This window comes from Panthera tigris, chromosome D1 (assembly GCF_018350195.1).
Source record: "Panthera tigris isolate Pti1 chromosome D1, P.tigris_Pti1_mat1.1, whole genome shotgun sequence".
Lineage (NCBI taxonomy): Eukaryota > Metazoa > Chordata > Mammalia > Carnivora > Felidae > Panthera > Panthera tigris.
Genome location: NC_056669.1, coordinates 67280176 through 67302818, shown reverse-complemented (window position 1 = coordinate 67302818; position 22643 = coordinate 67280176). Strand labels below are relative to the sequence as shown.

The following is a 22643-nucleotide window of genomic DNA, read 5'->3' as shown; positions in this document are numbered from 1 at the left end:
CTTCCTTCTTTGCACCTGTCTCTCTGTCCAAATTTCCTCCTTTTATAAGAACACCAGTCATGGGGGGGCGCCTGGGTGGCTCAGTCGGTTAAGCATCCGACTTCGGCTCAGGTCATGATCTCGCGGTCCGTGAGTTCAAGCCCCGCATCAGGCTCTGTGCTGACAGCTCAGAGCCTGGAGCCTGCTTCACATTCTGCGTCTCCCTCTCTCTCTGACCCTCCCCCATTCATGCTGTCTCTCCCTGTCTCAAAAATAAATAAACGTTAAAAAAAAAATTTTTTTTAAAAAAAGAACACCAGTCATGGGACTCATGATCTTGACTCGGTTAAATCTGCAAAGACCCTGCTTCCAAATAAGGTTATATTCTAAGGTACTAGAGGCTAGGCTTCAGCGTATCTTTTTGCTGATCCCTAACAGTCCATCCTGTGGTTCCCCCAAATCCGTGTCCTTACCACACGCGAAATACATCCACCACCATCCACCACGTCCTCACAGACATCAACAACTCATTGAGGAACAGGCCTAGGATCATAACGCTCCTACCTGGAAAGCAGACTTAAATTGCATCATTGCTGCCTTCAAATACCACCCTCTTTCCACTACACAGGGCTGCTGCTCTGGGGCACGCCTGCCAGGCACCAGGCACTGTGCTGGCCGCCTCCTGCCCTTTTCTCACGGCAGACCGCTTGTCTGGCAGGACTCCAGACTGGGCACCAAGGGACACGGGGCTCCTGCTGTCCTCTGATGAGGACGAGGCTCAGCCCAATGGGTCTGTCACACGGCATGGGCAGGCTGCGCAGGTAGGAGGAGGACTCCTGCCAGGGCAGTCCTGGAGAACACAGGCAAAGGGTGGAAGTCGAGTGCTGGGGAGGTGCAGTGATGGCAGGTAGGAGAATGCAGCCCACTAGGGTCATTTTGGGAAAAGGAGTTTCACAGGCTGTTGCCTAAACTGCTGTGGAAAACTCAATGAGCGTGGCTGCCGTGCCGTCTCTGGCTGAGGGGCTAGGGGACCGCAGGACCCATTTACATTTACGAAATAGCAGGGGAATCAGATGCTTAGCCAGGCACCGGCAGGCGGCAAACCAATGCCAACTGCTCACAGGGCAGAATGCCTGGTCGTCCACTTCCCGGAAGGATGGAGATCCAGGCAGGAATGGGTCCCGGGCTCTAATCTTCGCAGATGGAAGCTTTCTTTGGGCGTTAGGGGAGAACCAGTGGAGGGCACTGGGGAAGAAAGAGGCCACTGAGCTGATGAGAAGAATACGGCTTTTGAAGTCATTAGACCCGGCTTGAAACCAGCCTGTGCCACTCGCAAGCTGCATGGCATTGGACAAATTGAGAAACCCTTCTGAGCCCCATTTTCCCATGGGCTTGTTGTGAAGATTAAATAGACAGTATGTGTGAAGCATGTGACCCTGTGCAAGTTGCTGGGTCAATAAAAATTGTTTTCGCCTCTATTTTTCCCTTCAAAGCTGAGCGGCCCTGGCCATCCTGGGGAACATTAAGGAGACCTGGGGAGGGAAATGGACCCTCCAGCCTCTCACCTAAAAGGGTGAATGTTTTCATCACCCCTCCCCCCCTCATGCTAACGATGCATTTTCTCCCTTCCAGAGGAGCTGAAGGAGAAGCTGACAGAGTACGTAAACAAGGTGAATGGCCAGAAGCCGGGCTTCATCAAGGTCGTGCGCCACAGCAAGCAGGAAGGCCTCATCCGCTCCAGAGTCAGCGGCTGGAGGGTGGCCACCGCCCCCGTAGTGGCACTCTTTGATGCCCATGTAGAGTTCAATGTGGGCTGGTAAGTGCCCATCAGGAGAGGAGGAGAAGTCCCAGTGTGGTCCAGGGCTTTGGCTCAAATGAGTGCAAAGCATGCTGGGATCTCAGTCCTAGTGCGGGAAAGGAGAGAATTCTTGAAACAGATGAGATCTGGATGTGTGACTGACATAGGCCACCAGGCTGGCCCTTCAGGGTGGGGGAGAGTCAGGGGCCAACAGGTCAATACACAGTGTCTAAAGGATATGGTGACATCAGGTGTGACTCTGGCTAGTGTCTTCCTCTAGGAGACAGGATCTGGGAGAGGGTAAATACTAAGGGCAAAGGCTTAGAATTCCAGCCCAGCTCAGGACAGGGCTGCAACTGCTGGGCGAGGGACAGCTGGACCAGACATGAAGCAGACAGTGGTGAGAAGGGGCTAGGGTAGCTTGATGTTATCACGGGTGGCCTGGGCTCCCCCAAATGCCAACCCAGACATAGCATAGAATCTCAGATTCTTCCTATTGGTGAAACTGTGTCTTAGAAAACCTTTCTTTCTCTGGTCAGGGCTGCTCAGGTGCTGCGTGGGGCAAGAGAAAAGGCATATGGACTCAGTGGCTACAGCCAATCAGGGATAGGACATTGACATTCCTGCAGGGCCAGTGGGGGTGTGCTGTGGCTGGCCCCGTGTGTGGCTTAGTAGAGACCCAGGGTGAGGAGGGCCCTTTAGCAGGAAGGAGCTGCCGGACATGCACACAGCATGACTAGATTTGGGCATACTTTTATATAACAGGCCCAAATTAAGGCAGCAATGAAGCTGTTTTTTATAGTTGAAGTCCCTGCTTGCCATTTGTGACTATTTAAAAAGCATTTTCACTGGATTTATGGCCAGAAGAGGAGAGGGACACTTACTATTTCAAGCTGATTTGAATAAACAATTACGCAACAAATGCATTATTAATAAGAAGCTCATCATTCCTGTCTGCAAACACTTTATGCGCCTGGTGCCCATGGGGGCCTCCTGGCTGCCTGGAAGTCCTACCCCCCGCCTCTCCTTGGGCAGTGGAGGGCGTGTGGGATGGGGTGGAAGGACTGAAGCAGCATCAAGTAAGTTTCTTCTCACCTCCATGCTTCTGCCACTGTCATCTGCCTTTTCCTCCTGGTTGATACACTGAATTTTAGCAAAATCAAAGCCTGAGTTGAAAGCTTCCCATAGAACCTCAGATCTCCTCCTCTCTTCTTTCTTGGGTCTTGATTTTTTTTTTTTCTTCTGTAGAAAAAGGGAAAGCAAGCAGACACAAGTATCTAAGGCACTAAGAATCTCTCAGCTCAGCCCCAGACAAGCTGCAGGAGTGCCCAGGCCTCTTGCCAACCCACAAGTCTAGGGAGAGGGGTGGAGGTTAAATAGGGACTCCTTCCCTGGGGGCAGAACAGCGCTCTTGGAGCAGATGGCCAGGTGTTTTGTTCATTTTCCTGCAGGGGTGGGGGGAGGAAGGAGCTCTAGGGGTCGCCAGCTGGACACCTTGGAAGCAGTTACCGTCCTTCCCCTCCTCTCGCTCAGGGCTGAACCTGTGCTCACCCGCATAAAGGAGAACCGGAAGCGGATCATCTCCCCCTCCTTTGACAACATCAAATATGACAACTTTGAGATAGAAGAGTACCCGCTGGCCGCCCAGGGCTTTGACTGGGAGCTGTGGTGTCGTTACCTGAACCCTCCCAAGGCCTGGTGGAAGCTGGAGAATTCGACCGCCCCAATCAGGTAAAGCATCCTTCCCTGTGGCTCTCTCTGCCTTGTCTTCCAGGCAGGGACTCGCCTCCCAGCTCAACCTTGTTCCCCAAACTCCAGCCCCACTGTGGGATGATGGGGTGGGGGGTGGGCCGGAAGGGAATTACAGATGAGCCCTTCCAAAAGGACTATGGCACCAGCATCCATTCGGAGGCTCAGAGTTATTCATTTGCACACATGGTGATGGGACACCCACCGGGTACCAGCTGTGGTGCCGGGTGCTGGGGATCCAGAGGGATTAAGACTCAGTTCCTGCCCCCAAAAGCCTGAAGTCTAGTGAAAACAGACAAAATAATTGGAAGAACAAATTGTTGCTGGAGGAAACTGCATGGAAAGTGGGGAGAATCTTTTTCAGAGACTAACATTTGCACTTGTTTTTAAGTGCATAGAGGAGATTGCCAGCTGGGGCGGGGACCTTCATACGTGAAGAAGCAGAGTGAGTTTGTGGACACAGAGGAGGTTTAAAGGGACCTTTGGGAGGAGGACCATGAGGAGGCAGCCTCAGGCAATGAGGCTGGAGGGGCAGAGAGGCAAGACCAGACCTCACAGCGCCTTGTATGCCTTGCTGATATTCAATTTAATCTGTAGGACTCAGTCAAAAGTGGCTTCAAACTGCATTTTAAAGATTCCGAACTCTTTCTGCCTTTGCCACTGCCTTCACAGACACCCAAATGACTCCACTGTGCAGCCTCTGTTCCATGGGTCAGGACTCCTGAAACAGCCACCCCACTAGCCCTTATTTCTGTCTGGTTAATCACAGATCAGGTGCCTTTATGCTCTCTGCAAAGTCCTGCTCGTTAAACACACAGATGGCACCAGAGGTGGCCTAGGGGACAATTCTTGGAATGAAAGAGGAGATTAGAAACTGATGTTGCTTTGTATTACATGAGGGAGAAAGATTATGAAAAATTTAATTGAAAGTGGGTAGTTAATATCTGAGATCACATCTTTCCTTGCCAGAAAACAAACCATAGTCCTATTTATAACAAGGTGAAAGAGAACCACATAGCTTTCCTGCAGTTACCCCTGTTACCCACCTGTTAGCCCCTGCCACAATTTTGTGTTGTTAAATATATGTTTGGAGGTCACTGTGTGCAAGGGTCTCTTACACACACAGTCTCATTTGCTCCTCATTATAACCTTTTGACAGCTCATTGGGCCATCCCTGTTTCACAAGATGAGGACAGCCCATAAGATGGACAAAGGAGAATGTCCCTGCCACACAGGCTGTGGGCAGTGGAGCCAGGATCCAAACCTAGGTTGGCTAGATTCCACATCTAGTTGTCATCCACATAGATTCCCACTGTTGAGCTCATAACTGCCATGGTTGAATTCTGCCCCTAGGTGAGCTGAATGCTACTGGAAGGAAGTATACTGTCATACATGGAGTGTTCTTGCAGAAGACTGCACTGATATCCGCTGCTTTGTTCTGCTCATCTTGAAATGTGTCAGCCTGGTCATAGTAAACCTAATTCTAGGTCCTTGACAAAGAATAGGATCTCAAAGTTTTCATTACCTAACTTTTGTCAAAAACTTGGCTGAGAGAAAATTATAGTCATGGAAGGTTTTTGGAAAAACAATACTGACTTAATCCTAGATGAATACAACCTCATAGAAAACTGTGGGTTATACAAATATACTTTGCCCACTTTGGCTCCTATTTCCTTGGAGCTGTACATCAGTGCTTTGTCCATATGACGTAAGCTATCAAAAGAGCTCAGAGGTATCTTCTATTGCATTCTAAAGTGACATTTTTGAGATGGTTGTTCACTATGTCCCAGAGTGACCTCTAAGAATACTGACATGAGAAATTTCTTTCAAACTGACTGCTACTCAAAGAAAATCTTGTTATCCTCGAGGAATTAGTGTGATATTTTCACATGGGAGCAATACATCTTATTCCTAAGACATGTTTGTTCTTTTTCACGTTGGCTGCCAGGAAGCGCAGTGCCAGTTTTGTGGGTCTACTTTAATTTTTTTTAAGTTTATTTATTTTTGAGAGAGAGACAGAGAGAGTGAGCGAGGGAGGGTCAGAGAGAGAGGGAGAGAATCCCAAGCAGGCTCCACTGCCAGCACGGAATCCGATGTGGGGCTCGAACCCCCAAACCGTGAGATCATGACCTGAGCCAAAATTAAGAGTCGGATGCTTTACCAACTGAGCCACTCAGGTGCCCCCATGGGTCTACTTTAAAACCTTTGAAGGAGGACCTAACACTGTACATGCATCCTGACTAGCTCCTAATTTGTTGTGAACTCTTGGTCTTTTCAGACATTTATGTATTTTGTATTTCAATGTATTGGACATTTTTTTCATAAGCTCTTTCTGATCTTTTTTGGAATGAGGTAAGGTAGAAATCAATAACACTTCCAGGCTGACTGGGTCTACTTCATACCCTAGCTGGTTAATAAGTAATAGACTGCCTGAGGTGGCCTGTGCTCATTCCACAGTAAGTGTTTTAGATTCTGCTGTTTCCCTGAGTGGGTTCGGCCAAATGGGGAAGGCCCCTTCCTGCAGGTCTTGGAGCACCATGTGGAAATACTCAACATTTCAGGAATGTTGAGGGAAAGGTTGAGACGTCACTCTGCTCACTCTTCTGGACTGATGTTTTTAAATCACCGTGAATTCATGGAGGGGATTCTCCAGGCTTCTTCATTGTACAAGTGCATCTTTTTAAATTATTTTTAAAGTAACAATTCTGTCCCACAAGTTTTCAAGGTTTTACATTATTTAATTTAATCCTTATGAGGCTCTAGTTGATTCTATTTCATGGATATGGAATCGGAGGCTCAGAGAGGCTAGGGAACTTTTCTCAGTGACACACAGCCAGGAGGGAATTTTTCCCATAGCACACACCTCCAAGGCCAGGGTTAAAGCATCCTCCACTACAGCAGGATCTCTGCCTGCTTTAGGAGTAGTGGATTGAAGTAGATTGTCCTCCCTGGCTTCCTGTGGTCTGTGGAAGGTGAGCCCATCCAGAACAAAATGCTGTGATTTAAAAGGAGGGGGGCCAGGGACCCGAAGGCACCAGTCCCTGCCTGAGCAGCCTCCTGCATCAACACTGTCTAAAGAAATGGCCTGCAAAATAGCTGTTTCTCCACCTTGATGAGTTTCCAATTTCAAAGATGGGTCCATTTGCATGTGACTGACAGTTTTCTCATCACTGAGGATTCATCATTTCTCTTTTTCTTTCTCTTCCCCTCCAAATCCTTCAGCCACCAGCTGATAAGATGCTATATACAAGGGCTAGAAATGGTAGCAGTGTGCAGTGGAACAATTCAAAGTCATTTGTGTAAGCTAATGCTCTCAGCAGAGAGGCAGTCCACATGTGCTCATGCTGATTCTCCTAATACGAATCACTCCTAGCAAAGTCCTGTGCTTCAGTGAGTGCCTTTACACGGCCTATGAACCCTGAGCCCACACTGTCACTAAGGAAAGACCTTCCAGCTCCTGGACCAATTGGCTCAGGCCTAAGACCCAATTGCTCAGGCCTAAGACCCAGGCCATGTACTAAACCCTACCTGTTGGTTATCTCCCTCCATTGTCCCACAGGCACCTTCAGATCTGTTTTCCCAGTAGGGAATGCTTCTTCTTTCTGAAGCCAGCTTCTCCATGGCCCACATCGATGGGTGGTCCCCACTCCACCATCATGCAAACCACAAAGCCAGCGGGCATCCAGAGTCCTCCCACCCTCTCTCTCTCTCTCTCTCTCACCCGTTCACCTGTTTCTAAGTTCTGTTGATTTACATTAACTTGTGTCCTTAAACTGTCTGTCCATTCCTGATACACTGGTCAAGGGCCTCATCATTTCTCACAGGACATAGCAACAAGCTTCCCAACTGGATTCCTCCGTTTTCACCCTATCACCCCACAGCTGCTGCAGGATTCCTTTTAAAGCACAGATCTGTTTGTTCTCCATATTTAAGAGTCTGGGTGGGTTTTTTGTTTGTTTATGTTTTTTCGGGGGGGGGGCTCTCTTTTTCTTTGTTCTTTTGTTTCTTAAATTCCATGTATGAGTGAAATCATATGGTATCTGTCTTTCTCTGGCTGACTTATTTCTGCTCCTACCAAAGTCGGATTAAAATTCCTCACTGACACTCCTCTACCTCCAGATAAAATGCAAATCATTTACCGTGCTGTCCAAAGCCCCAGGTAATCTTTCTAAGTGAACCAAGGTTAACACGCAGGACCCAAGTTGGGAAAAAGGGTGAGGGAGGTAGCATGGGTACCCAGGTAGAAACAAGACTGGTTGTGCAGCTCAGAGCTCAGGCATCGGGGAAGCTACAAAAGCAGACATGCAGCCTGGGCCCGCAGACTGAGTACTCGGTCTCTGGGCTAACACACCATGCAAGTGCCACCTGGAATGATGGCAGGCCCTGAGGTGGGGAGCTACCCACGGCCACCTTGAGGAAACAGCCTCTCTACAGCCTCTGGTGAAGGTGAGCGTGGGAGGGGCCCGCAGAGAACAAGGCCCACTCCAGCTCAGCAGCAAAAGAAGGAAGAGGAACAGATCCTTCTGGTAGGAAGGCACCACCGCTCTGACTCCTCTGGCAGCCCCTCTGCTAACTGCTGGCCCATCTCTCCTCACCCCTGTAGGAGCCCTGCCCTCATTGGCTGCTTTATTGTGGACCGGCAGTACTTCCAGGAGATCGGCTTACTGGACGAGGGCATGGAGGTCTACGGAGGCGAGAATGTCGAGCTGGGGATCAGGGTAAGCAAGGTTTCTCACCCAGAGGGCTTGGCTCAGCTCCCCAAAAGGTGAATGAGCCTAGGAAGTGGAGAAATGGGGCTCCAGGTTGCTGACTGTCTAGTCCTTAACCTTACTTCGTGTGTGTGATCAGGGCTGCTTGAGGACAGGATAGAGACACAAGAGGGGACCTATAGAATTTGCAGGAAGAAAAGGACTTCAGAAACTGCTTTGGCTAGAGCCGGGGACATGGGAGAATAGAGCTCCCAACTATGGGAACAACCTCTTTGTTAAGACCGAACATAGGCTCCTCAGGGCTGAGCAGAAGTGTGCTCCAGGAAGAGACCTGCATGCATCAAGGGTGGCTGTACCAGAGTGACCCTTAGACTCACCTCCCCTTGGAATTTCTCACTCTCATATTCTCTGCCTCCTCCACAGCAGTCCAGAGAACTTTCCTAAAGACTTTATCAAGAGAGAGCTCCAGGGAAATAAAACTCGTGGGCTCTAAAGAGCAAAACACAGCCAGGCTCACTCCATTCTGTTTTCTGATGTCACCATGTGCTGGTCAGACACTCAGACCTATTCAGACCACTCTTCAGAGGTAGCCACCATCCTTCCCCGAAATAGAGGGTCTTTTGCAGCTATTGACATATGGTGTGAATGCACAATAGGCATCATTTTAATTTCTCATCCCATGGGAATATTTCCTAGGCTCCGGCTCTTTTTCCTGGGCCCATGAAAAGATAACTCCAAAATGATACCTCCCCCATCATGTCTGAGGGACACATTCGGTGCCCTGGTGGTTGGCAAGAATGTAATAATGGAGACAATGAAGGACCTCATCCTAGAGGGAAGCCCACCTTTCTGTCTAGGCCGTGGTCCTACCCTCACAAAAGAAAAACAATATTCAAGCTGTGGCTTATCCCTACAGTGGTCCCCATTGTCCTCTCCATGGGCATTGTAATTGAAGCAGCCTGACACATCCATGTGGGACAGCCCTTGGAGAGGACCTTGTTTCTGCTAGAGTTCATGGCCATCATCCAAGATATTCCTCATCACTGCCAGCTCTCCATGCAAACCACTCCAGCATCCAGCTCATTCCTACTAATGACCCACTCTTGGCCTTGTGGCTTCAGTGTCTGTATTTCCAGTTCTCAGTCAGGACTCCAGCTTGGACACACCCTCCTCTTACCTCTAACTTCCTTAGTCCTCCCACCCCCACTGGGCAAGTCATCTGACCCTGAACAGACCTTGCCCTGCCCTGAAGGGAGACTGGGCATCTCTGCTGAGCATCTCACAACATCTGCAATGGTCTGACCAGCACTGTGTGGGCTTGACTTACTGCCCAGCCTTAATCCTAAGGCTCTGACGACTGGCAACAGGAGCAGCCTATCTGCAGCTGAGCTTAGAAAACACTTCTAGACACTTGAATTCACTGAAATCCAGAGAGATTGCTTTGAAGGCAGTCAAAATGCATGGGCTTCGTAGGGAGCTAATATATTCATAGAGGACAGCGCCTGCGTTATCACCCTCCCTCCTCCAGCTCTCCCTACATCAGTCGTTTATTCACCATTTGTGTCCTCACCATCTCAGTTCCGCACCACTCCTAAATAAATGGTCGTCCCCAAACATACTATTTTTCACAAGGAGCTGCTGCCAGGAATTGGCGGAGCAGGTGGGGCCCCCTCCAGTATGTGTGCTCTCCAGGTGGAGATGCTTGAGGACTCAGAGAGGAAGTAGATGTGTGAGGTCTTCCCAGAGACTGAGCTCACATGTATGTGGGACAGTCGTGGGGTGGTGGGAGGCTTCTGGCTTTTCCTGCCCAGATTATAAAGCTGTTCTGGAGTGTGGGCTTGGGTGAGGCTTTCAAAAAGTGTTTAAATTATGGGGGTTTGTGTTCAGGGTGTAAAACGTTGCCTGGCTTTTCTTCTTCTCCGTCTCTTCCCTCCCACTTGACAGAGACGAAATGTCATTGTAGTTGAAGGAAAGGTGTTTTTAAAAGCACGGACTGGGGGCGCCTGGGTGGCTCAGTCGGTTAAGCGTCCAACTTCACCTCGGGTCACGATCTCACGGTTCGTGAGTTCGAGCCCCGCGTCGGGCTCTGTGCTGACAGCTCAGAGCCTGGAGCCTATTTCAGATTCTGTGTCTCCCTCTCTCTGACCCTCCCCTGTTCATGCTCTGTCTCTCTCTGTGTCAAAAATAAACATTAAAAAAAATAATAAAAATAAAATAAAAAAATAAAAAAATAAAAGCACGGACTGAACAGCCTGTTGGCCGACAGAGCTGAGAACAGAAGGAGAGGCTAGTTCATTTGAATTCCAGTTACCCGTCCCCCGCCACTGCCAAAATAGATTTTAATGTTTTGTGTGGTTATTAGTGTCTTCCTTTCATGTATTAGGAGTTCGCATCCCAGTGCCTCGCTTTCATCATCTGGGATCTCCACAGGAGTGTTTGTAAAAAGGAGAGATGTTGCTTTTCTCATTTCTTTGATTCAAAGGCAACATATTCAAAGTCCTTGCCCATTTGGAACACAGAAAGAGTTGTTTGCACAATTATTTGCTACCTGCTCTGGCACCTAACCATGCCATCCATCTATATCCCTAAAAAGTAGTTATTATAATACCCCTTTTATTCAGATGAGAAAATTGTGAAATTAAAGAGTTTACATGTGTTCTCAAAGTCATATAGCTTAGAAGAGGTAGAGAAAAGATTTAACCCCAGATCTTTATGATTAGAAAGCCTAGATAGATATTCCATAGTGAGGGAGGCCTGGGTAGCTCAACTGGTTAAGCGTCCAATTCTTGATTTCAGCTAAGGTCATGATCTTATGGTTTGTAAGATCAAGCCCCATGTCAGGCTCTTTGCTGAGCGGAGTGTGGAGCCTGCTTAAGATTCTCTCTCTCCCTCTCACTCTCTGCCCCTTCCCCACTCGTCCATGCATGATAGCTCTCTCTCAAAATAAATTTTTTTTAAAAGATATACCACAGTGATCTAGGGATAAAAGTCTTTTGAGCATACCCCCAAAAGTATTACAGTGTCCATGCAGTAATTTCCTTCTACTCTATTCAGTCATATCTACTGAATGCCTTTTTCTTTTTTTGTATTTGTTTCCAATAATGCCCCCTTTTTTTCTGATTTCTAATTCCACAACTCAGTGGGAAAAAAAAGAAGGGAGTTACTGTGGGCAAGCAGATGAAAACAAGCAATAAGAGCTGACACAGAATAAAAGGCAGAAAGATTGTATAGGCGATGGCTATAAAGATGCTAAAGTATAAGTAGAAAGCATTCAAGAAGTGGTAAGGAATTAGAAATTGTTAGCGACACTCATAAATTCAATGGACTCCCCTCAAAAATATGTTGAAGTTCTAACCCTCTGTACCTGTGAATATGATCTCATTTGGAAATAGGTCTTTGCCAATGTAATCAGGTGAACATGAGGTCATACTGGGTTGTGGTGGCCCTAATCCAATACGACTGGTGGTTTTGGAAGGGATATTTGGACACAGATAGGCACAGAGGGAGGATGACCACGTGAAGATAGAAGCACGGATTGGAGTAATGTCAGGGAATGCCTGGGGCCACCAGAAGCTGGAAGAGGCAAGGAAGGATCCTGTCCTAAGGCTTTGGAGAGAGTATGGCCCTGTCAATGCCTGTTTTCAGACTTCTAGCCTCCAGAGCTATGAGAGAATAAATCTGTGGTTTTAGGAGATCCAACTTGTGCTTTGTTATAACACAAGGAAATTAAAGTGTGAGTGAAAATAGGTAGGAACCTAGAGAAAGTCTGCATCTACTATATTTGAAGAACCTAGTGACTTTAGGTTTATGATTTCTCAATTTCACAGAGTACAGAGGACATTATACAAAGCCTAAGGGTTTCCCAGCTTGAAGAGTCTAATAAAATAACCCCCCAGCCCCGACCTCACCTCCCATAAAACTGGTCACTCCAAAGGCCTATTAGCTCAGTATAAAGATGAGCTAGAAATACTCCCATCCTCACCCCCAGTGATAGAGTGAAAATTGCCTATCTCAATTTTCTGCTGGGAAGAGAGGAAGAATTCTCCTCTGTGAGTTTCTCCCTTGGATTTATAACATAAAATCAAAATACTTCATGATCCAGAAAAATCTCAAGAGTAGAATTTAACTTAAAGTTGTTGGAAGTTCTTAAGCATCTGCAAAAATGTATACAAACCCTCTCTGGGGAAAGACCCTTTTAACCCAGGCCATAAAACTTCCCACAGCCAGAGTTTCAAGGAATAGGAGTTCATCTTTTTTAAAAAACCACAAATGAACAAGGGGAAAAGAAAGCGCCAAGAGCAAACACCAGCAAAAGCATTGGACAGCCAAATTTGTTCTATAAAATCTTCAAGTATTGACTTTATCAGACTCAGGGTATGAAACAAGTTGTATACTAGTTTTAAATAAATCGGAAATTGGAGATATAAATAAGAAGAAAGAGACTATGAACAAGACTCATCATATTGGGATAAAAATAGAATTTTAAACATAAATATAAAAATGGAAATTAAAAGTTTAATGGGTGGATTAAATCATGCAGATGGATATTATTAAAGAAAAAAATAGTAAACTGGGAAATATACCTAAAAAGATTATTCAAAATCATCCCAGGAGTACAAAGAAGAAAATACGAAAAAAAAAAAAAAAAAAAAAAAAAGATTGAAAGACAGGTAGAATTGAGGGGAAAGATCTAATATCTTAGAATTCCAGAAGGAGATAATAAAAAGTGAGGATTAGGCAAAAGCAATTATTTTAAGAGATAATGACTAAGAATGTACCCAAGCTGGTAAAAGACACCAGCCCTCAGATTCAGGAAGTCGGCCTGTCCAAAGTAAGATAAATACAAATATATCCACACTTAGACATGTCATAGTGAATGCCAGAAACAAAGAGATCTGTTAGCAGCCAGAGAAAAAAGATAGACTACTGAAAAATTAATGATAATTAGAGTAACAGTTGACTTTTCAGTGGCAATAATGGAATCCAGAAGACGATGAGATAATATCTTAAATATTCTGAAAGAAAATAATTGTGTCTTTTATATATATAAAGGAAAGTCATTTTATGAAACACAAAAACTGTAAGAGTTTGCCACTAATAGATCCTCACTAAAATAAATTACAAAGGATACACTTCAAGTATAAGGAACATGACCCCAGAAGGAAATTTGAGGTGAAAGAAGAATATTTAGCTCAAAAAGTAGAAAATATATGAGGAAATATAAAGACACGTTGTTGGTAAGTAACACTATAGTAATGTTTTATGGGATTATTAAAACTACAATGTGTGATGACAATTGCCAATAAATTGGGAGGGGGTGATTGTAATGAAAGTGTTCTCAAGTGCCTATATGTTAATGAGGGTGGAAGGGATATTAGTTGACTTCCACTTTTGATGAAGTGAGCACATTAAAATTTCTAGGGAAGCCATGAGAATCATAGATAAAGAAAGTATAACTTCCAAAGAAGTAGAGGGGACAAATGAAATATGAAAATGGTAAGAAGGGGAGAAATAGAAAGGATGAGAAAACATAGATGGTAGAAATAAATCCAAATATATGAGTAAATACAGTAAGTTTACATGGACTAAGTTAAATGACATTTTAAAATTAGATTTTTTAAGTTATCTGTTGGCTATTTATAAGAAACATGTCTGAAATGTAATAATATAGAAAGGTTAAATCTAAATGGATAGAAAAATTCATGACAGGCAAATGCCAATGAAAAGAAAGTTGATATAGTTATATTAATATTAGAAAAAATACTATTACAACATGTTTTAGTACAAATAAAGGTTTCTACAATGTGCAGTTCATCAGAATATATAACAATTATAAGCTTTTATGCACCTAATTTCACAACCTTGATTTATATAAAGTAAAAGTTGACAGAATTACAAGGAGACATCGACAGCTCCAGTAATGTAGTGGAATATTTTAATACATTTCTCCAAGGAACTGATAGACCAACACAATAGTTTGAATCTAATGGGCATATAGAGAACACTGCATCTAACAATTACAAGATTCAACAAATTTCAAGGATTAACATTATATAGAACATGTTCTCTGACTACAATGGAATTCAATTAGAAACCCACAACTAAAAGGTATAGACAAAAGCCATATTTTTGGAAATTATGAAACATTTCTAAATGCATAGGTCATAAAAGAAATTATACTGGAAATTTGAGAATATTTTAAAATGAGTATACCAAATATGCTCCATTTTACATTATATTAAATACAGCTAAAACAGCACTTAAGTTGTAAATTAAAACAGTATGGTATTGGCATAAAATCAGACACATAAGTCAATGGAACAAAATGGAGAGCCCAGAAATAAACTCACACATATATGGTCAATTAACTTACAACAAAGGAGCCAAGAATACACAACAGGGATGGGACAGTCTCCTCAATAAATGGTATTGGGAAAACTGGGCAGTCACATGCAAAAATTGGACCACTTTCTTACACCATACACAAAAAATAATTCAAAATGGTTTAAAGACTTGAATGTTAGACCTGAAACCATAAAACCCATAGAAAATGTAGACAGTAAGCTCCTTAACATAAATCTTGGTGATGATTTTTGAATCTGACACGAAAAGTAAAAGCAAAAAGCAGAAATAAACAAGTGCACTACACCAAACTCAAAAGAGTCAGCACAGGAAAGGAAACCCATCAACAAAATGAAGTCAACCTACTGAATGGGAGAAAATATTTGCCAATCATATAACTGATAAGAGATTAATATCCAAGATATATAAAGAATCCATGCAATGTGGTAGCACAAGAACCCAAACAATCCTGTTTAAAAATAGGCAGAATATCTAAATAAACATCTTTCTAAAGAAGATATACAGATGGCCAACGGGTACATGAAAAGATGCTCAACAACACTAATCATCAGGGAAATGTAAATCAAGACCACAATAAGATATCACCTCACACCTGTTAGAATGGCTATTATCAAAACGACAAGAGATAACAAGTGTTGGCAAGGATGTGGAGGAAAGAGAAGAGTCTTTGTAATGACCAAAAGCACAATGACTTGGATCTCTTCTAGGGCCAAACATCCAGGCAGATCCCTGGGTTTAGAGCACAAAAACGTACAGCACAATTACTGGTGCTTAATAACAGGCCTGAGTCATAAAGAAAAGCCTAAATTGTATTCTAAATTGTATTCAGAATACAACAGGCACTCTGTTCAGTACAACAGAAAGAGCATACACATGTTTAAAAATTTCTTTAGAAAATGTAAAGCCAGTTAAATTTCTAATATTGGAAGAGACAGTTCCTCAGTTATGTGAAATTGACATAGGGAAACATCTGGAAGCCTAGCTTGTTTATTATTCTTTGAAACTAAATTTTTTTAAATGTTTATTTATTTTGAGAGACAGAAACAGAGACAGTGTGTGAATGAGAGAGAGAGAGATTGAGAATCTCAAGCAGGCTCCACACTTTCAGCGCAGAGCCTGACATGGGACATAATAACATGAACTGTGAGATCATGACCTGAACTGAAATCCAGAGTCCAACGTTTAATGGACTGAGACACTCAGGTGCCCCTGAAATTAAATTCTTCAATGTAAGTAACAGCTATCTCCACCTTTCTGGGATGGAAACCATAGAAGTAGGAAAGGCAGAGAAAGAATGCTACCACAACTATGCCAATTCCCTTCTGAGTGTCCAGGGCAGAGGCAATCTGAGGAAAGAGAGCTCTCCTCTCCATCTTGCCCTAGGTGTAGACGACTATACTGGATTGAGCTCTCTGGAACGTAGCACAGAGAAGAGAGTCTTCCAGATAGGACTATGTTGGACACCCACTTAGACATACTTGCCAGTCACCAACTCCTTATCTGGATGTCTAAGCTTTCCTTACTTTGGGTTTCTTATTGGCATTTTAGACTCTCATCTTAGAATATTCATTATTGTCATTCTCTTTAAAATATGGTCTACTATTGTAATGCCTGTTGAACAGCTTTTCATCCTCTAGGCTAACCGACCTCTTACCACCTGCTCCAAAGCCGGGATCATTGCCTTTATTCCGTCTGAGCCAGATTACCCAAACCCTCGTGACAGCCTTGCCTCTTTTAACTACTCTTGCTTAACCTCATCTTAAGGTCTAGCTGAGTGTAGCATCTCTCCCTGTGAATTATTCTGCCTCTTCTCCCTGTGTAACTGAGCAAAATCTAGGACAATAAGAGGTCCAGTGGACTGACTCCATTTGTTGGCCTTGGGATCACCAAGGAATCGATCAAGGTCCTCCTTATCTGGGTATCCTTATTTAATAGCTTAATAAAACAAATTTGCATTGGAGATTTCTCAGTACTTCAGACAGTGCCTTTATTCTATTTCTGTGACATCTTTTTATTGCCCTTGTCTATCAGTTTTCATGCCCACTTTTAAACCTTCTTTCTTAGCCAAGAAGCATCTAGTATCTCTCTATACCCTAAGAAAATGCCAATGGCTATTCCACAGGGCATGTGGGATGAACACAAACAAAGAAGGTTATAGACACAGCATAGTCACCAGGTTTCAAAAATTCCTTAGTCCCTGGACTAGGTTCATCTCTGGTTTCTATAATCAACTAAGAAACAATGGCAATGCCTTTGCTATGTATTTTCAAAATTCTTTCCCTATAATTATCCTATTTACTGAACACAGCAATCGAGTGTTATTGGCAAGCCACATGATATTTTTCAAGTGCTGTAAGATTAGGGGCTCCTGGGTGGCTCAGTTGGTTAAGTGTCTCTCTCTTGATTTCAGCTCAGGTCATGATCTCATGGTCATTCAATCAAGCCCCGTGTCAGCCTCCATGCTGAGCATGGAGCCTGTTAAGATTTTCTCTCTCCCTCTTCTTCTGCCTTTCTCCAACTTGTATGCACATGCGCTCTCTCTCTCTCTCAAAATAAATAAGTGAAAGTGTTATAAGATTGAAAATATTTATGTTGGTCAAAAAAGTAAATTCTTATACTTTATTATCTCTTTATTATAATCATTATTTAACAAAGATAGCAAAAAAAAATCAATTTAAGTACTTTGTAAACTATAAAAGGCTCTATACAAAACTTACAATTGCATTATACATGTAGATATATATGTTACATTAATATGCTACCATACAGTTTATTTAGTGCTTTATTTTTTAAAAACATGCTTTAATTTATGTTATATAGTCCCACTGAGCTATTTATTTGGATAACACTCAAGAATCTAGGTCTTAAGCAAAGAAAACTGAATCAGGCTAACTTAAAGAGAAATGGAATTTATTGGAGGGTCATTGGATATCTCAAAGAATTAATAAGAACTCTATAGATGCAGATTCAGAAAACAAGAAAAAAAACAAGAGAGACTAGACAGCAGGAACCATAGCCAAAACCAACTGGTAAGAATAGTATATTTAGGACTGACTCTACTGCCATGACTAGGTGGCCCTGCCACTGGATACTGGGCACCATTGCTTGGGTCTTGGTGACATTTACCAAGATTCAAAGTCCTTAGTGAGAGCATACAGTTGGCTAAACCTAGATTATATGCTTATGCTTCCAAGGACAGGGGCAGATCATATATGCCTCCTTTCAGCTTCCTTAGGCTCAAGAACTACATATGATGTGGTCCCTTATATAGCAAGGGAATTTAGAACCTGAGTTCAAAAGTCCTCAACAGCAAGTCGTCTGATATCTAGGGTACTATGCTCCATGTTACAGGTAGTTTATCAGAAATGGGATCTAAAGCAAAAACAAAAACACCTCTTTATCATGGACAATTTCAAACATATGCAAAAATAGAGAGAATGGTATAATAAATTGCCATGCAGCCATCACCCCATTTCAATGGTGTCAGTGGACAGATAATTTGGTTTTAATCTCTACTCTTACGCAGTCCTCCCCCAACTTGTTATTTTCAACCAAATCCAAGAGATTGTATCATCAAAAATATTTCAATATGCATCTAAAATAGATAAGGACTTTTTAAAGAATACTATTTTTAGTCCTAAAGGTGTTGAAAAGAATTCCCTAGTACCATCAAGTATTATTGGTGTTCAAATTTCCTTCATTGTCTCATCATTTTTTGTTTTTCAAACAAAAAATATCATTTGCATGAATTAAAATTCAGTTGTTTAATATGTCCTTTAAGTGTCTATTAATCTACTGAATTTCTCTCTCCATCTTTTTCCCCCCTTGTAGTTTATCTTTAAAGAGATTGGGTCATTTGTCCTATAGAGACTCCCACAGTCCAGATTTTCCCTATTGAATCCCCCTGGTGTCATTTAGCATGTCCTTCCACCCGTATATTTCTTCTAAATTGGTAGTTAGATCCGGGGATGTAGGTTCAGTTTTGTAGCAAAAATAGGTCATAGGCAGTATGTGTGTGCTTCCATCATGAGGTACAGAACGTCTAGTGGTCTCCCCATTTGTGATGTGAGCACTCTTTGTTGAATGTTGCCTAGATCCAATAATTCATTAGAGGTTGCAAAACGGTGATATTTTTATTTTTTCCTTCCTCATTTAATACCTGGAATAACTATATATATACATATATATATATATATATATATATATATATATATACACACACACACATATATATATGTATGTATGTATGTATATATATATATATATAAAAGTTATAGTTATATATAGTCCTTAGTGAGAGCATACAGCATATATATATATATAAAATTTATAGTTATATATAGTTATTTATATATATATATACATATATATATATAGTTATTCATAGTTATATACAAATATATAATGTAATTGTATTTGAGTATAGTTGACATACAATGCTACATTGGTTTCAGGTATACCACATAGTGATTCAACAAATTTACACATTATGTTGTGTTCACCACAGCATAGCTACCATCTGTCCTGACACACTGCTGTTACAATATCATTGACTGTATTCCTTATGCTGTGCCTTTTATTCTTGTGATTTATATAAAGAGACGTTTATAATCATCCACTTTTTGGTTGCCTAGAAATATGATAAAGTTCATTTGGAAAAATCAGAATAATTTTATAACAGCTTTCAAAATAATGATTTGATTCTGTACCATCTTCCAAAGGGAACCAATTATTCCTTTTTAGTATTATTATGAACTTACAGATTTAAGTTTTGATGTATTTCAATTTATTATATTTAATATCCCTACTGATTTGCATATTTTCACCTTTGGCCATTGAGAGCCTCTGACATTGGTTCCTGAGTCCCTTTGTTTCTTTAATGGCTTCCCTGCCATCAAGATGTTCCAGGTTCATCTATACATTTCCTATTCCACACCTATAACCAGCCATTTCCCTAAGGAGCCCAGCTTTCTTTTAATGAGAAATGGTACTTGAAATCACAATCTGGGCACTAGAGGTGCTCATTGCTACTGGGTTGGTTCATGTTTCTAGGTCTTTTAAGTAGTCAGAGCTAGAAGTTATTATTTTTGTAGAGATAAAATTTTCTAGGCATTCATTATGATCTTTCTGATTCAAATGTAGGACTACTGAGTTTTTACTTCACCTTATCAATCTTTCCTCTTTATTTCCCTTCTCCCATGTCAAAAATTCTTATTCTTAATGACACCAACACAATTATTTATTTTATTCCCCAGTATGCACACAACTGTCTCAGAATACTAATAACAACCCTATCACCCTCAATATGATTGCTAGAAACAGTCTAAATTTTTTGTCTTTATTTCTGTTGTTTATATTCCACCAGAGATATACAGTCAAATTACCGTGATTTGAAGTCATCTAGAATAGTTCCCCTCTGTGTTATTATTACCAACCTAACAAACAGGTTCATTTCTTTCATTTGGCTTTTGATTTTTAGGAATTGTTGTTCATATTTAATTTTTTATAATTATGTAAATATTTACATAATCTCAAAGTCAAATCCACAAAAATCAAGTATATTCAGAAAAGTCTACCTTTTATCACTGTCCTCTCCATCTTGTGTTCTTACTACCTCTAACATAAACATTTTGTTTGTTCATTTTACTTTACACATCAAAAACATCTAAGGAAATACATGTATATATTCACATCTCCTCATTCGTAGATAAATGGTAGTACACTGTCTACACTTTTCAGTACTGTATTTTTAAAAATATATGTATATTTTTCTGAAGATCATTTTATAATAGAATAGATTATTCCTTATTGCTTTTTTATAGCTACATAGTACTCCAATGCATGCAATGCTCCATAGTCATTTCTGCCACTTTCCTTTTGAGGGCATAGTGCTATAATTCATAGTCTTGTGCATGCATTTTTTTCATATTTTACTGGGTTATTGTGTGAACAGATTCCTGAAAGCATAATTGTGAGGTCAAAGGGCAAATGTGTATGTAATTTTGCTAGGCTATCATCAAATATCCCTCCAGAGGGGTAGTACTTTTTCCACCAGAAACAATGAAGAGTTCCTTGGAGTCAACCAACAAAGTATGTTGTGAACTATTTGGGTTTTTGCCAATCTTCCAGATGAGAAATGGCTTTCAGAGTAGTTTCAATTTGCATTTCTCTTATTAAGAGCTAAGTTGAACAGCTTTTCATATGATTAAAACCGTTTGCATTTTTTTCTGTGAGCTTTTCATATCTTTGGCCTATTTTCCTATAGGATTGTTAGTCTTTTCTCTATTTTTAGAACTTCTTTACACATTAGGGATGTTAATAGTCTGCCTATCATATAAATTGCCAATAATTTCTCCCTGTTCATTACTTGTCTTTTGATTTTGCTTCTGGCGTTTTGTTTTTGTTGTTTTTTTTTGTGTGTGTACTTGTTTTGTTGTTGCTGCTGCCATGCAAAGCCTTTTTTCCTTTCTTTTCTTTCCTTTTTTTTTTTTTAACGTAAGCAAATGTATCTTTTTCCTTCTTGCTTTCAGAGTTTAGTCATAGGAAAACTTGCCCACTATCAGATCATAAGGAAATTCATCTATGTTTTCTTCCAATATTTGTGTAACTGTATTTTTCACAGTTTTTTCATTTCTTTTTTTTTTTTTTAATTATTTAAACCCTAGTAAGTTAACAGTACAATATGTTTCAGGAGTAGAATTCAGTAGATTCTTCACTTACATACAATACCCAGTGCTCATCACAAGTGCCCTCCTTAATCCCCATCACCCATCTAGCCCATCTCCTACCCACCTCCCTCCCATCAACCCTCAGTTTGTTCTCTGTCATTAAGAGTCTCTTGTGGTTTGTTTCCCTTTCTCCTCTTCCCCCCACTTGTCATATGTTCATCTGTTTTGTTTCTGAAATTCCACAAATGAGTGAAATCATATATTTGTCTTTCCCTGATTGACTTACTTCGCTTAGCATGATACACTCTAGCTCCATCCATGTCATTGCAAATGGTTTAATCTGATTCATTTAGAACTGATATTGATGTATGGTGTGAGGAATGGACCCAAGTGTCTTAGTTCTCAACATGGTCAACCAGTTATTCTAATACCTTCTATTTAAAATGCCATCTTTTCCTCACTGGTTTGCAGTAGTACCTTTATCAAACATTCAGTTGCCACATATATTTGAATCTGTTTCTGGATTTTATGTTCTATTTCCATTGATTTATTGGTATATTTACGTACTGATATCACAGAGTTTCAATTATATATAGACTTTGTATTATGTCTGTAAGTCTAACCTTAAAAATGTTTTAAGTTATGTTTGTGAGTTGGATTCTGGCTTACCAACTGTGTGTTATGGGGATCTTGGATTCAAAGGAGAAGATCCTTAAGAGACAAACAATGTCATCATTCCTTCTTTCCTGAACAGACTTTAAAATGCTCACTATCAGGATTTATGGCTACTTAACTTTCATATTGATGCTTAGAACCTAGTACGTGCTCAATGAACAGGTTTTGAAATTGAAGGACAGACAAATATAAGAGAATATATTCTATATAACTGAAAAGGTCAGAACTATGACCTTCTGAGGTGGGGTAGAAGTTGTAAGGACATTATCAATTCAATATAAGAAACCAGGATTAGAGTCACTTAAAAAAAAAGGGGAGCAATGCCTAATAGAATAATGAGCTCCTTATAATATGACATGAACATCACCACCTGTTGGTATCACTGTAAAGATAGATGGGATTTATGACCATAATACTAGTGTTAATAGTGATGCAGCAATAACTATATGTGAGCCATTGTCCTAAGTGATTTATGTGTATTAACTCCTTTAATCCTTGCAGCAACCTTGAGATGCAAATATTACTATTCTCCCCACTTACAGGTAGATACACTGAAGCACAGAGCAGGGATGTAACTTGCCCTAGGTTACATGACTGATAAATGGAAAAACAGATTTGAACCCATGAAGAATGGCTTCAGCAGCCATTATGCCTTATGTAGGTAGGCACTGTCTAGTAGCCTTCAGTGAGAAATCTGACAAA

General features: G+C 41.6%; 1 protein-coding gene across 1 annotated transcript in view; it reads left to right on the top strand.

Annotated features, from left to right (window-relative positions):
* The window catches only part of GALNT18 (polypeptide N-acetylgalactosaminyltransferase 18), a 352446-nt gene that overhangs the window by 249274 nt on the left and 80529 nt on the right, over positions 1–22643 (top strand). The window contains exons 4-6 of the mRNA XM_042957905.1: positions 1612–1795; positions 3311–3508; positions 8130–8244. Coding sequence (XP_042813839.1) covers positions 1612–1795; positions 3311–3508; positions 8130–8244 — 497 coding nt within the window. The remainder of the gene's footprint in view (positions 1–1611; positions 1796–3310; positions 3509–8129; positions 8245–22643) is intronic.